Genomic DNA, 14,900 nt, shown 5'->3' with positions numbered 1-14,900 from the left:
AAATAAACTACTTGCCATATAAAAATTGTTTTACCAACAAAATTGTTCTTATAATCAGATTCACAAATTGGCTATAATTATTCAAAAAAATTTAAATCAAATTTAATTTGTTTTATTTTCAGTACTAAGTAATAAATATAAAAAAATTTAAATTATACATGTAGCGCTAGGGTCTCTTAATGATAAAAAAAAAATTGAAAATGTTAATTAGAACAAAAGTTATTCCAAAAGTCAGTTCTATCTGTTACACCCTGTATATATTTAGGTAAAAATGTGAATTCTAATAAACCGTTCATTTTTTTTAACTGCTTCAAAATGAATGTTGAACAGCAATGAAGAAATAGTTTAATTATTTATTTGTAGATGAAAAAACCATTACAAAGATATAAATGAATATGTTCTGTTAATTTTTTAAGCATAATAGCTTAAGTTGGATTTCTTTTTAGCTTGGACTTCCATTATGGCATCCATGAAATCTTCATGAGTAACAGTTGATGCACCTCTTCTCAAAGCAATCATACCCTAAAACATGAAATAAATAATTTTATTTAGTACAATATTGCTAATAGTAATATAAAATATTAAAATATTATAAGAAGTATTCTGATATGCTCAGATTTGTTTTTTTTTTTATGCAATGATTTAATTCAAATTCAACACATCCATAACAGTAAATCAATCAACTGTTGTACAGAAAGCAACTTTCCTAATTTTATAATGGATATTTTACAAGTCTTCCAAAAATCCAAGGTTAAATCTGGCATAGTTTTTTAAAGTATTAATAACACATAACCAACTAAATTAGAGTAAAAATAATACTATTAACAGAAGTGTGTACATTTCATAACTTATAATTATTTAACACCAGACTTTTAAATGTGGATATGTGGTCAAAATAAACTCCAATGGAATCAGAATTCTAAATTATACTCTTATATAGTCTTATGTTAATATATATTTTTAATAAACAAAACTAATCTCAATATGAGAAATAAAATCTAAAAATAAGTTTTGAAATTAATTATAAAATATGGTAATATAAAGAGACAACTTTTCAATGTCCAACTTCATAGTAAATAATTTCAACAATTAATATACAAAATATTAATGTATACGATTTTATACATCAGTAACTTCAAGCGGTGGCAATGTGTCAGGTTAGTACTTTAGTAGGCGCCAAGTGCAATATACATGGAAGTGTCATTTTTGAAGTGAAACTTCTTTACAGAGGGAAAAAAAGACGATAGTCAGGCCGTCACGGACCGCGAACGACTATAATACCGAAAAATGTATTAAATTATTAAAAATATTGATGATTATTAATACTATTAACTTTAAGTTTGGTTGATAGACTGTTACCTTGCTAACCAAATTGGATTGATGTGTTATTAAAATGCAACTGCTTGTTCATGTAATAGTAATTTATTTACACTGATAAAAAAAATGAATTGATTGAAAAAAGTTTCACTTCATTCGCACGTACTTGTTACCCGCACAATTTTTTTTTATATCAAGAACTATATCAAGCTTGTATTATACTAAGATTATTATGATACAACAATTTTTCGACCGTGACTGATCGTCAGAAATGAAAGCTGACGACAAAAATCGATTCGATGGAGGATCGTGGTCTGACTAAATCAGTCACGGGCTGAGCCATGAAGTTACTTCAGTGAAACTTCCATATAACGAACTTCCATTTTACGAAATTTTCTGTTTAACGAAATATTTTTAAGAACTATGACCTTCATTGTTAGTCAATACTTGATTCTATTTAACAAATTCCCTATACTACAAAATTATTTTGTTGCTAATTCGACTTCATTGTATGGAAGTATCACTGTATTACATGTACAGAGTATAGAAAGGTATTTGTCTTTGTTACTTCTAACAGTTCAATCTATACTATCGGCTAACATTTAAATATACAATCTTATTACATAGTAAATATAACTGGTGATAATAGTTAACTTACAGCTTCAACACAAACAGCCTTGCATTGTGCCCCATTAAAATCATCAGTAGATCTTGAAAGTTCTTCAAAGTTAACATCAAATTTGGTCATTTTCCTTGAATGAATCTGCATAATACGTGCACGAGCTTCTTGGTTGGGGTGTGGGAACTCAATTTTTCTATCTAATCTACCAGACCTCAACAATGCTGGGTCCAAAATATCTACTCTATTAGTAGCTGCAATCACTTTTATATCAGCTGTTGAAGTAAAACCATCCATTTGATTAAGGAGTTCCAACATCGTTCTTTGTACTTCTCGATCACCGGCTTTTTGAGAATTAAAACGTTTTGTACCAATAGCATCCAATTCATCAATAAATATTATTGCAGGAGCTTTTTCTTTAGCTAAAGCAAATGCACCTCGTATTAATTTTGCTCCATCACCAATAAACATCTGTACCAATTGTGGACCAGCAAGCTTTAAAAATGTCGACTTTGTTTGAGCAGCACATGCACGAGCTAAAAGTGTTTTCCCAGTACCAGGTGGACCATACAAAAGAACTCCTTTTGGTGGTTGTATACCGAGATTAAGGAATTTATCTTTATGGGTCATAGGTAACACTACAGCTTCAATAAGCTAAAATAATATGATTTCAGGATTTAGTACGACGAAAATATACTGAAATTTATAATTGATAACTTACCTCTTGAATTTGTTTGTCTAAGCCACCGATATCTACATATTGTTCAGTTGGTCTTTCATCAACCTCCATTGCTTTAACACGAGAATCATACTCAGCTGGTAATGTTTCTAGTATTAGATACGAATCTTTGTTAACACCAACCAGATCTCTTGGTTTTAATTGTTCTGGATCTACCAGACCAACAACAGGTAAGAAGTAAGTCTAAAATAAAAATAACAGATTGATATAACCAGTGGCGTATTTACAACTAGTTTTTTGGGGGGAAATGTATTACATTATATTCATGTACATAAATGTAGTCAAATTATAAAGTCAAGCTTTCTTAAGTAATTCATTCACAATTAGAACATCTTATTTTTTGTGCTAATAGCCTAATCTAGACGCATTTTTTAAAATTGTCTTATAACTATTTTTATCCACTTTTTTAAAATTTTCTATTTTATTTAAGGTATTTTCCGCCAAACTAACTGCCTTTTTCAAATCCAAATAGGTCCTTTGAAAATTTTTAGACTGGTAATTCGTACTTGTCGTACTATTTACTTAGATCATATATATGTATATGATCTAAGACTATTTATTATTTAATCTATTCTGTGATACCACTGTCATAAATACAGCGACGCCTTAGCAAAAAAAAAAATGTTTTTTAAAATAACAGTGTATCCAATCATAGCACAATTTTTATTTGAACATAATATTGTTATTTCACGATACGTCTTACCAGTTATCATTGATAATAATGTTGATAAATTTCTACATTCAACAGATAGATAATACATTATCTTATTGAATCTTTAACAAGTTAAAAATGTTGTACAATAAGTTTAAAATAAACGATTGTTTTAAAAAAAATAAATTCTAACCTGGTGGGGGAGGGAGTGGAAACCTCCAGCAACCCCTCCCCGTAAATACGCCACTGGTTGTATCAAGGAATGAGGAAATAATAAAACTAAATTATTAAGATTTAAAACAACTACTAACTTGTCTTGTTGATGTTTTAATAACTGCACATTTCTCTGTTTTTCTGCTGTTTAAATCAACAACAGCACTACCTTCTTCAGTATCTTGTGGGTCAACATCTAATAACTCTACGACATTAGATACCAAATAAGGTAATGTCTTGTTGACTTTAATCTTATCTGTGTTTTCTCTAATTTTATCAGCTTGGAATCGCATTTCATGCGAAATACGCATAATATCACTTTTCATGACTTTTATGTCATTGTCTAGTAGACGGGTGCGTGATATTATTGCTTCATTAGACATGAGTAAAATCGCATCCTCTACCCGATCCTAAATTATGTACGATAAATATATATATATATATATATATATATAGTATACTTGTATAGTTGTATGTACTAATAATAAAATTAATTTAAAAAAAACAGCACTTACGCTGTCCTCCCAAACTGATGGATCTGCTAATGTCTTACTGGTTCCTTCTTGAGTCATCTTGTTTAATATCTGTTAAAAATTTTAGTAACATTAATATTTATTGTAAGGTATGAAGTTTAATAATTTAATCTGATAAGTATAGAACTTGCAACTTACTATACAAATATAATAATAAATAATCACTAATAAGACGATAATAACTTTTGTTATTTCTTTTTGTTTATAAATTTCAATGATTGTTGATTTTCTGCTGATATCACCACATTAAACTTTATTTTCTAACCTCAAAATTGTATTTGATTTTGTATCTTTAAATTGCAGTGATGCAATGGTAGCGGGAAAAATAAAAAAAGTCATCGTAAACATGAACGAAACATGGAATAATAATATATATCTTTATTTTATTTTTTTATTTTATTGTTTCTGTGACATAAATAGTCAATACATCATGATCTAATGTTCTATGGCTATACATAAAGTCATGAAGACCGTGGTTTAATATAATATACATCTTAAATCAGAATAATCAGATATGTATATCTTAATACTACATGATTTATAATTATGCAATGACTACAATTTGTGATATTATAAAGGATTGGTTATCAGACACACAGTATCAGCCAAATATAGATTTATATTTATATTATTATTATAATAAATAAGCTTAAATATTTTTTATCATGCAATGGTAAAATTATTATTTTTTTTTTTATAAATAGTGCTTTATGTTATTTTAAAACCTGTGGCTTTTTTCTTTTTTAATTAAAAAAATAATTAATATATTATATATATAAATGGTTCCCTTTTTCCCTCTCATCGCATCACACGTGAACGGCTGGACCGATTTCGCTAATTCATTTTTTGTTGTGTTCGTAATTGTCAGGAGAAGGTTCTTATGTAATACAATTATAGGAAAATCCAACAAAAAAATACGGATCTGGATGTAAAAAAACAACAATGAAAATCTTTATATATAAAATCGAAAATTGAAAACTTTGATGCTAATGTTCTCGAAAACTACTCAACCGATAGTCTTAATTTTATTTTTTTTATGGAAGATTTTATTACGGAGAAGGATCCTATCCCATAATACGATTTGTCTAAGTTAATAAACAATTGAAAACATGTAAATTGTTTACCTATATACATAGATTAAAAAAAAAGTGTAGATGTGTTAAATTTGAATGAATTACGGGTATCAATGTATACGAAAAACGATTCTGAACGGAGATGATTTGTCAGTCAATGATAATTAGTTGGATATATTACATTATTATTACTTATATTTAAATTGTAATATAACAATATTTTACGCGATTTCGTAAAAAATTAAATTTCATACGCACATAAAATGTTTTCTATATTGACGCGGGAATTTTTTTTTACAATTACTAAAAGGAAAACTTATGGATAACCTTGTATTGGATTTTTGAACCTTAAGTATAAATCACAAAAATTTTATGAATTTTCAACTTCAAAATTCCTTGCAAATTTTAGCGATTTTGATATATTTCGTAAATATTTGAACTTTAAATGCTTATGAACAAAAATTGTGACTAACGATTTTTGATTTTTTTTTACTACGATAAGTACAACTTATAATAAACCTTGTATTAAATTTTAAAGATTTTTTGGATAGCCAAATTTTTTTATTGACATTTTAAGAAAAAAACTTAGAAAAGTCGAAAATTTCAATTGTCTATAAGTAGCTTCAAAAAGGTCAAAATATTTTGAAAATTTAATCGCAAATAGATAACTATAATATAAACATTTGGTGAAAATTTCAAGTATTTACAATGATTCGTTTTTGAGTTACAGTAAAATCAAAAAATCGATTTTGTCAAAAAGTGGTTATGCGTAAAAATTCCCGTTTTTCTGTAATTTTTTCAGGGTTTTCCCGACGCTTTTGAAAACTATTGGACATTTTTTACCTTTGACCCCCCCCCCCAAAGTACCAACTAGATGAATTTTCCTTTTCAAAGAGGGGCTGAAGTCAAAAATCGAAGCATTATTACTACTCCAAAAAGTGATGACAGACCCAAAAATAAAAAAAAAAATAAAAAAAAAACACACATCATTGTAAAATCAATACATTCATCACTCCGTTCAGAATCTAATACCTAACTATAATATATCTATGTATATAAATTTGGTGTACGGAGGGTATGATGTTCACAATGCATTCCGAAACTATTCAATCAATTTTGATGGAATTATGATTAATGTGTGTAATTTTGTCTTCGTCATAAGATAGGGTAGTTTTCGATTGAAAAAATGCAGTGCTGGGCGGACATTTATGTAAAGTTGATATGTCGGAAATATCATTTAAACACCAAATCTGGAAAACCAAATATAACTTTTATCCTCACGTTAAATGTTAGCATTAGGCAACCAAACTTATCACGGATGCATTTTGTACGGGCAACGAAGTGCACGAGTACAGTTAGTCTTTTATAATTAAATAATAAAGTCGACTTTAGAGTCATCAGTGAGTCATTTACTAAATATAAAGCTTTATATTTTTACATCTAAATACTTCACAAATTTGATGGGTCTATAAAATTATGGTAATCATTTGAGACATCATAAAATAAATAAGAATTAGCGTGTATTATCACCCTTTTTCCATAGAAATATATTTTTATGCTTGAAGAATAATTAAAATACACTCTAGTTACAATACGAGACTTCTTATCATGATTAAACGCTCAATAAGATATTAATTAATAAATAAAATATATTATAATCAAATATACTAGATAATAATAACACCAATTTAAAATTTAAATATACGTATTGGAAAAAAATATTAGACTACTTTAATAATACATTTTATAGGTGTTATGTACGATTCATTTTTAAAATAATAAGGTGAAATATGATAATACTAAATAAATTAACTTACATTTGATAGACCATAATAACAAATATTTTTAATCAAAAACTCAATAAAATAATCATCTTTTTCAGATTAATGTCCTTGATATGCAAAGCATATAAAAGCTTTTAGTTTTTACTAATAAGTTCTTCATCTGAAAATTAATTATTTATTTTATTATTAAATTTAATTATCATTATGTAATTTTTAATAAATACCTGAAATGAGCTATTGATTTTCAGCAGATCTTACAAAATTAGAATAATTTCTGAAGATTTAACTTTAATACTTTAATATTAGAAGCATTTATAGTATTAATAAAGCACCCATTCTTCCTTGCTCTGAATAAGATCAAAGATCTCTTAATATCAGTTCATGTATTTAAAAACTTATGTTCAATCAATCAATTTTATTGAGCATTGTTTGAAATATAAATTTTATTTTTGACAAATAAAATTGTTTTTGATGAAAGTATTTGTTTATATTATTTTGATAGTTTTAATGTAATAATTATTGTCATTAAAGTGAAAGTATTTATTATTTAATAGTTAAAACTACTATTCTGTACTTATGGTAAGAATGTAAAAAAAAAAAAATGTTTAGTTTATTATTCATTTATTATCTTAATTCTAGTTTGTAACATGTTTTAAAAAAAAAAGAAAGAATTTAAGACTTAGTTTTATTATATGTATAGAATAAATGCATGTTTTGAGTATAAATATTCTTTTATATTAACATGTTAAGAAGTTGTTATACTTATGATTATAATTGACATAATAAGGTGTATAATTAATTTATTTAACAATAAATATCATCATTTTAATATAACATAAAATATTAAGAATTATTATTAGAAAATAGTATTAAAACATGAAAATGTTATTGATTGAATGCATATTTATATATATATATTATCAATATAATAAGATAAAATTTATAATTTTTCACTAATTTATCAAACAACAAGATAAAATAATACCTTAATAAGTATAACATCCTAAAACTTTGGAATGATTTTTAATAGCCATTGGAATATCATAATCTGACATTAAAATAACCTGGAAATAGAATCAATTGTAGATTAATAATTAATTATATGTTACAATTGATTGTATTTACCATTTCATGTTATATCTATTAGTGGTTCTAGCATAATTTCTGATATGGCAGATAAAACCTTGCCAAGTACTGTGAAACCCAATATCAAGACATACCAATTGATAAACATTTATTATACAAGCTCAGTATTTGTTGTCAAAATTACTATACAATCTCTATTTAATGTTTCAGTACTCATAAGCATAATAATTGAGCTTAATGCTCCAAGAATATTTTCAATCAGCTATAAATAAATATAAAAAATACATTTTTTATGGACTAATCATTTGAATAATATAGACAATTATAATTAAAACCATGACCTTTTTTATTCAATAAATTAACACAGAAAAAAATAACACCCAACATTCAAAAGAGTATTATAAGAAGTATTATATATTACTATTACTTATCATTGACCATATTAAATCATATAAAATCATAAACTCAATTATAAGTGGAGCGCGGATTTCTATGCAATTGCATATTTTTGCATATTTTGGCAAAATTCAAAATTTATTGCATATCAAAGCGTAAATTTAAAAAAAAAATGTATTAAATAATATTTTGTCAAGTAGAAAAATTAAAACTAAATTTTATAGTCACTATAAATAATAATTTATATATATTTATTTATAAGATAAATAATCGACTACAATGTAAACTTAATCGCTCTTGCTAAGACCCGATAATACTAAGTTGCTTCAAATATACCCCAATAACTTCTGTACACGTCAAATGTTTGTTTTCAGTCTTTAAAAATATAAGTTGTTCAGAAAATTCCCTAAATTTTTTTTATTAAATATTTAAGTAATTAATTATTATAAGTTGCAATAAATTATAACTGCATATTATATGGCATATTTCGATACTTTTTAGTGCATAAAAATCCGCACTCTAATAATAAGCAATAAATACAATAAGGGAATAAGATTTATGATAACATCTATACTTTATTGAGACTGATAAATAATACTCTACACCTAAATAAATTAGACTCTAAATATGCTCTGAACATATATACATTTCAATAACATTAAGCAAAACTGCAAAACTCATCTACAGTCTATACAAAATATATTTATTACATAAAGTAAAAAAAAAAGTTTAATATTGACCTTTATATCCTTGGAAATTAACCAAACATCATTAATAATTTTGTATATTTTTTCTAATTTAGGTGACAAATTTTGTTTAGTTGCATCTATAACTGATGGTTCATATTCAATAACAGACGCACACATCTCACCAATCACTAAAATAAAATAAATATTATGGATAAGATTTAAGGTTCTATTATTTGTGTTAGATTAAATTAAGAAGTTCAAAATGACCTCTTTAATAATAAAGAATATATAGGTTATAATGGCAACTTTCTAACAACCAAAATTATATTTAAATGTATTCTTTGCAATCTCTTAATCTTATAGTATAACATACAATATATAAAATTTGATTAATAAATGTAAATATTACAAACCTGTACCATAAATTTTACGCAGTGCATCTGACTTGGTCAGAAGTAAAATTGAGCAAATAGCTGATAAGAATGGATCAACAAAGTTAATAAACTTAAAAAGGTGATTTGAAGCAAGATGTCCCCAAGAATATATAATAGAAGGATGTAGAGGAATGCCTTCTTTTAAATGAGACATAATGTTTTGTATACACTAAAAACAGAACATTTAATATTATTAATCGATTATACTCTTTCCACTATAAAAATGTAACATGTGATGGCTTTACAGATTAGTTTATATTTAGAATTGCACTAAAAGTCTACTTCAATCTACTAAATTTATATGTTTTGATAATAGTACAATATAAGCACACTATTTGAAGTGTATAAAATGGTTACATATTCATTTTAGATAGAGTATGACACGATATATTTAGATTAGTAATAACAGTAGAATATTAATTTGGTAGAATCATAGAACACTATGGGTAGAAACGTATGGTTTTACTTTCTTGGAAACAAAATTGCATATTATACTTGACAAATAACAAATTAATCATTAAGTACGACATAATTTTGTACCAAATAAGCATCAACATTGTAAAATTTATAATTATAATCTATCGATGTTTTAAGAGTAAAAATGAATTAATTTTTATTTCATTCAATAATCAAACTCATAATATTATAATTAAACATCTGTAAAATAATAATAATAATAATAATAATAATTAAAAAAGAAATAGAAAATGATTTGAAATTGGGATAAAAATTAAATATTTTCCTTGGAATATATAGTTTTAAATGAAGATACATGATATATATATATATTATACACAGTGAAAACTCTTTATAACGAAATTCTTTACAACAAAAAACTCTATATAACGTAAACATGACATAATATTAGTTGATTTGCTTTATAACCCATTAGTCAATTCATTCTCTATAACGTATAGTCACTTTCAATAATAAAACAATATTTTATGTTTCATAACACTATTTACCTGTTAAGCATTAAAAATTATAAAAATAATCGTCAAAAATACCGACATTTCCAAGAATGATTACATTCTTTCATTATCTACTTTTAATATCGTAATAATACCATTATTATCGATATTGAATATATTCATTTTATTATCAACGTAATTTCTAACAACAATTTTGTTTTTTTTTTTTAAACCCTCTCTATTACGAAAACTCTCTTTAACGAAAGAAATCTCTTGGTCCCTTCAGATTCGTTATAAAGAGTTTTCACTGTATAAATATTTTTGCGCAGTTTATATTTGGTATATAATTCAATTGAAATTTCATTACATTTTAAATTGGATAATCATTTAATATGGATATAGGTTTTAGGATTGAGTACATTTTCGTTTTTATTTCTTGCCTTTTGAAATATTTATTTAAATATTTATTAGTTGTATTTGAGGTACTATATAACTTGAAAAATACTAACTAAAAAAAGTTGAATTTATTTTGTGATTTAAGATAACAAGAGTTGACTATACTCCTTCTTGTGTTGGCACGTGAGCACTATAAAATTGATTGTTGTGTAATTTTATGCAACTTTCTGCACAGTTTGTTACTCTGTAAATTTATTTTATTTTGAAATTGTTTATAGAAGTAAATATTGTATAATGAGTAGGCAATACTACACAAAAATAAAATAAATATAACATAACTAATTGTGTTACAAAAAAAAGTGTTGATTATAAGCACCACACACAATCATATTCTACCCACAAATTTTATCTGATCAGATCTTCCTCGACTTAAGATGATCAACATATCTGATGCTGGAAACTGAGAGTGAGGATTTAAACATTTTATTAGTGGCAAATTAAACCAAATTATTTGTAAGCTCCACATCAAAATCATCATAGAGGTTTTCACAAAGTTGTTTCATAGCAGATAGTGAACTTTTAGATTCAACAATACTCAACTGGAAATAATACCAACAACAAATATCAATTGTAAAATACATTTACATTCTCATGGTATTGAAATTATTGTTTTATGACATAAAAAAAAATTTTGATACAATATAAAATTTAATTAATTAATTTTACTACTATATATTTAAGCAAATATCATAATTACCGAATTTTGAAATTTATAATGTATCATATTTTGAACAATTTGTGTAGAGTGAGATTTTGATAAAGTTTCAAGAGACGCAACAACTGAATTCAATACCATTTTTTATCTCTTTCTTCAGTTATCATATGAAGTAAATGGTCAATAGTACCTTAAATGAATACAAATTATTATCAATTATTGAAATCTTTTAACAAATAAAATATCAATACATATTTAATCTAATAAAACAATGATAAAATATCAATGTCTTTATGGTAGTGCAATAATATCTTAAACCATTACAAGTTACAACACCTAGCAATTATACACCAAGTGGAAAAATATATTTTAAAAACTACTCTTTACCTTGACTCAACGGGGGGAGTAAAAACATTCTGGGTAGGTACAGAAAAAATTGAATTAGATTTGAAAAAACCATCTGGATGCAATCGCCGTCCAAAATTGATGTTCAATAAACTAAAACAAAAAAAAAAAACATTGGAAATGTTCGAAATGTCTGACGACTTGTTTTGTGAGTAAACATTTAAGAAATTGCCAATCTCATGAGGCACTTGGCAGGCGCTTTGGCACTAGCTTACAACCAGGTAGGGGATAATTTTAAGAATGATACCTAAATCATGGATATACGAGATCGCTAGATGCCTACTGTAATAATTAGGGTTCAAGACTTCAAGGAGTTTGCATGTTTTTAAATAATCATTAAAAACATAGCTAAGTAATACAGAAATTTGTTTCATAGTAATACGAGTTTATATCACGATGATAACACGCAAACTACGAGTCGGAAACGATGATAATATGCATGACCTAACATACAGTTTGTATGTAGGTATATATACAAAATACAAAAAGCATAAACTCTAATCATAATATTCATCAAACAAAAGTAGATGGGCACTCATTGACAATGGCTATTACCCTAAACATTGATTGATTACGGTAATAATTATTAATATTAATTTTACATTATTTAAATGTTAATGATTATTTAAAAACAATAACAGATACTTACCAGCTTGTTGAATAAAATCGATTGCTGATTGTTCTAACATAAAACAGTATGAGTACTGATACACCTTTAGTCACTTTTAAATTAAAGTGACTGTCACTTTGGGCGATGATGATGTCTTAACACTTATAGTGCCTATACTATACTTGTTTTGAAAGACTACAAAAATGAAAGAATCAATTTCAATTAAATTCTATAGTGAAATAAAATGAGATAAAAGACAGACAGACAGTAAGACAAAAGACAAGAAAAAAGTAATTGTTAACTATTATCAAAAAGAACCAGACAGTAAAAAAAAACGGTTTATATCACTAGAAAAAAACGGTTTATATCACTCAAAAAAAAAACGCTTTATATCAGTTCTTGGATACATGGATGAAAATATAATATCCTATCGGTTTGGAATAAAATATAACAAGCTACATTATTACTTGCCGCTAAAATTTAAATATCTAAAATATTTTTATTATTCAATACTCATTGATTGAAAAATGTATTCAAATTGATAATGTTAAACTAATTCATTGTTCTGTGGGTTAATGTTTCACCTACCTTGCAGCATCAATATTTTTGTATTATTTTTTATTACCTGTTGTAGTTGGTAATAAATTAAATTTAACATCTATGAGCTATTACTCACCAACCCATACAACATTTAAGGAAGGCACCCTTTCAATTACTCTCTTTAAAATACATAAAATACAATTATTACACAGTTGAGTTTTATAGAAAAATATTTAATTTCAATGATAATTGGTACTTTATTCTAATGCACTTAGTTTTATTAATAACATATTAAGTCTTACATGGCGGTGGTGTTTAGATTATGATTATCTTGCATTTAATTAATAGCAGTATACTATACCTGATATTGAGTAGGTAATTTCATGTATCTATTGTACACTTTTCACTTTTACTATTTTGGCCCTCTTAAGGTTATTTTAATAACTAAGAAACTATTCATTCAAATTTTGAATTTGGTACATCTAAATATTCAAAAAAATTATACAGTAAAAATGTGGGCAAACAGAAGTTTGTATCGCATACACTATCGCAGTACACTCCTAAATAGTAATAAAAAAAAATTCAAAAATTAGAATTTGAATAAATTCTTTATTAAAGGAAAAAGTTTAAAAATGGGTGTGAGCTTGCTTGATGAATCACCGTGTTTAGTTAAACATAATAACCACAATAATATTATGTAGTATTTAAAAATACACTTCACAGTTTATGCTATAAATATTAAATTATATTATAGGTCACATCTTGTCCTTTAAAATTATTTAACTATCATAAATATCAAATGTAGGTGATAGTTCCATGAAAGTAGGTATGTCAGTAGAATAGTAGTTTGGTTTATTTTTAACTTAAAAGAAATAATATTATGTAAAACGTAAAAACTAAAATACTCAATAGAGTTTTGTATTAAGTATTTATCAAATTATTCACTATGAAATGGATGACAAGCAATATATAATTTTTTACTTCTATCTTCATGTAAATTAATTTATATTTAAATAGTTACCTATGTAACTAAGAGCGTACTTAAGCGTAACTAGGAGTGCTTAGGTGGGTTTCAGCCCCCCCCCAGAATTTTTTTAAGCCACCATACATTTTATTCATAATGTACTTATTAAAAAAAATACTAATGCTGAAGCCCCCCTTAACTTAAAAGTCTTGTTACACCTATGTCTATGTAATGTGTAATGTTCACATTTTAATAAGATTGGATTTTACTTTAAGTTAGTAACTACTAGTTAATTGTTACCTACTAGTAAAAAATTATACTTTATTTTTTCAAAAATATGATGGTTTTGAAATAAATTATAGAGTTAATAAACAAACGTACCCATTTATATTGTTTTTTAAATACTACTTAAAAATTAAAGTGATGTTATTTTTATTTTTATTAATCTTATAATGTTTATAAAAAAAACTGTATTTAAGTATTTTCAGATCTGTTGGTTGCAGTTAGAATATTTATGAGAAACTTTGTTTTGTTTTCAATTTTTATCCTGACTATAAAGAATTGGGTAAGTGGGTGTTGCTTTGCTGAACAATAGGTTAATAATGGGTGTAATGGGTGGTGTGACATTTAAATACTATGAAATAAAATATTATATACAAGAAACAATTATGAACAAAGATGTTCTATCATCCTATATTATGACTAAGTAGGTTTGATAGCATTATGAATAAAGTAATTAATTTTACTATGACATTAGTACAGCAGTAGGTTAAATTCATTTTTACGGGAAAAAAAATATAATAATATACTTACAATATAACTTC

The 14,900-nt window shown here is 25.7% G+C and overlaps 1 protein-coding gene and 1 long non-coding RNA gene across 3 annotated transcripts; both read right to left on the bottom strand.

Annotated features, from left to right (window-relative positions):
- Positions 1 to 333: 333 nt before the first annotated feature.
- Positions 334 to 9,784, bottom strand: LOC132927787 (26S proteasome regulatory subunit 6A-B-like). 2 transcript variants are annotated; one of them, XM_060992376.1, is made up of 7 exons: positions 9,515 to 9,784; positions 9,153 to 9,289; positions 4,056 to 4,124; positions 3,639 to 3,950; positions 2,658 to 2,858; positions 1,976 to 2,590; positions 334 to 522 (listed from the first exon to the last, which is right to left on the bottom strand). In XM_060992376.1, exons 1-7 carry the CDS (start codon positions 9,687 to 9,689, stop codon positions 412 to 414), a joined length of 1,620 nt encoding a protein of 539 aa, XP_060848359.1. In that variant the 5' UTR covers positions 9,690 to 9,784; the 3' UTR covers positions 334 to 411. The 2 variants fall into 2 exon arrangements, with proteins under 2 accessions (XP_060848359.1, XP_060848360.1); XM_060992377.1 differs by lacking the exons at positions 9,153 to 9,289; positions 9,515 to 9,784 and adding exons at positions 6,964 to 7,090; positions 7,155 to 7,222.
- Positions 9,785 to 11,244: 1,460 nt separating this feature from the next.
- Positions 11,245 to 12,883, bottom strand: LOC132927529 (uncharacterized). The gene is made up of 4 exons (XR_009661757.1): positions 12,612 to 12,883; positions 11,945 to 12,055; positions 11,600 to 11,747; positions 11,245 to 11,441 (listed from the first exon to the last, which is right to left on the bottom strand). It is a non-coding gene; the product is annotated as an uncharacterized LOC132927529 (long non-coding RNA).
- Between the last annotated feature and the right edge of the window lie 2,017 nt (positions 12,884 to 14,900).

This window comes from Rhopalosiphum padi, chromosome 3 (assembly GCF_020882245.1).
Source record: "Rhopalosiphum padi isolate XX-2018 chromosome 3, ASM2088224v1, whole genome shotgun sequence".
Classification (NCBI taxonomy): domain Eukaryota; kingdom Metazoa; phylum Arthropoda; class Insecta; order Hemiptera; family Aphididae; genus Rhopalosiphum; species Rhopalosiphum padi.
This window is presented reverse-complemented; position numbering and strand designations above follow the sequence as displayed.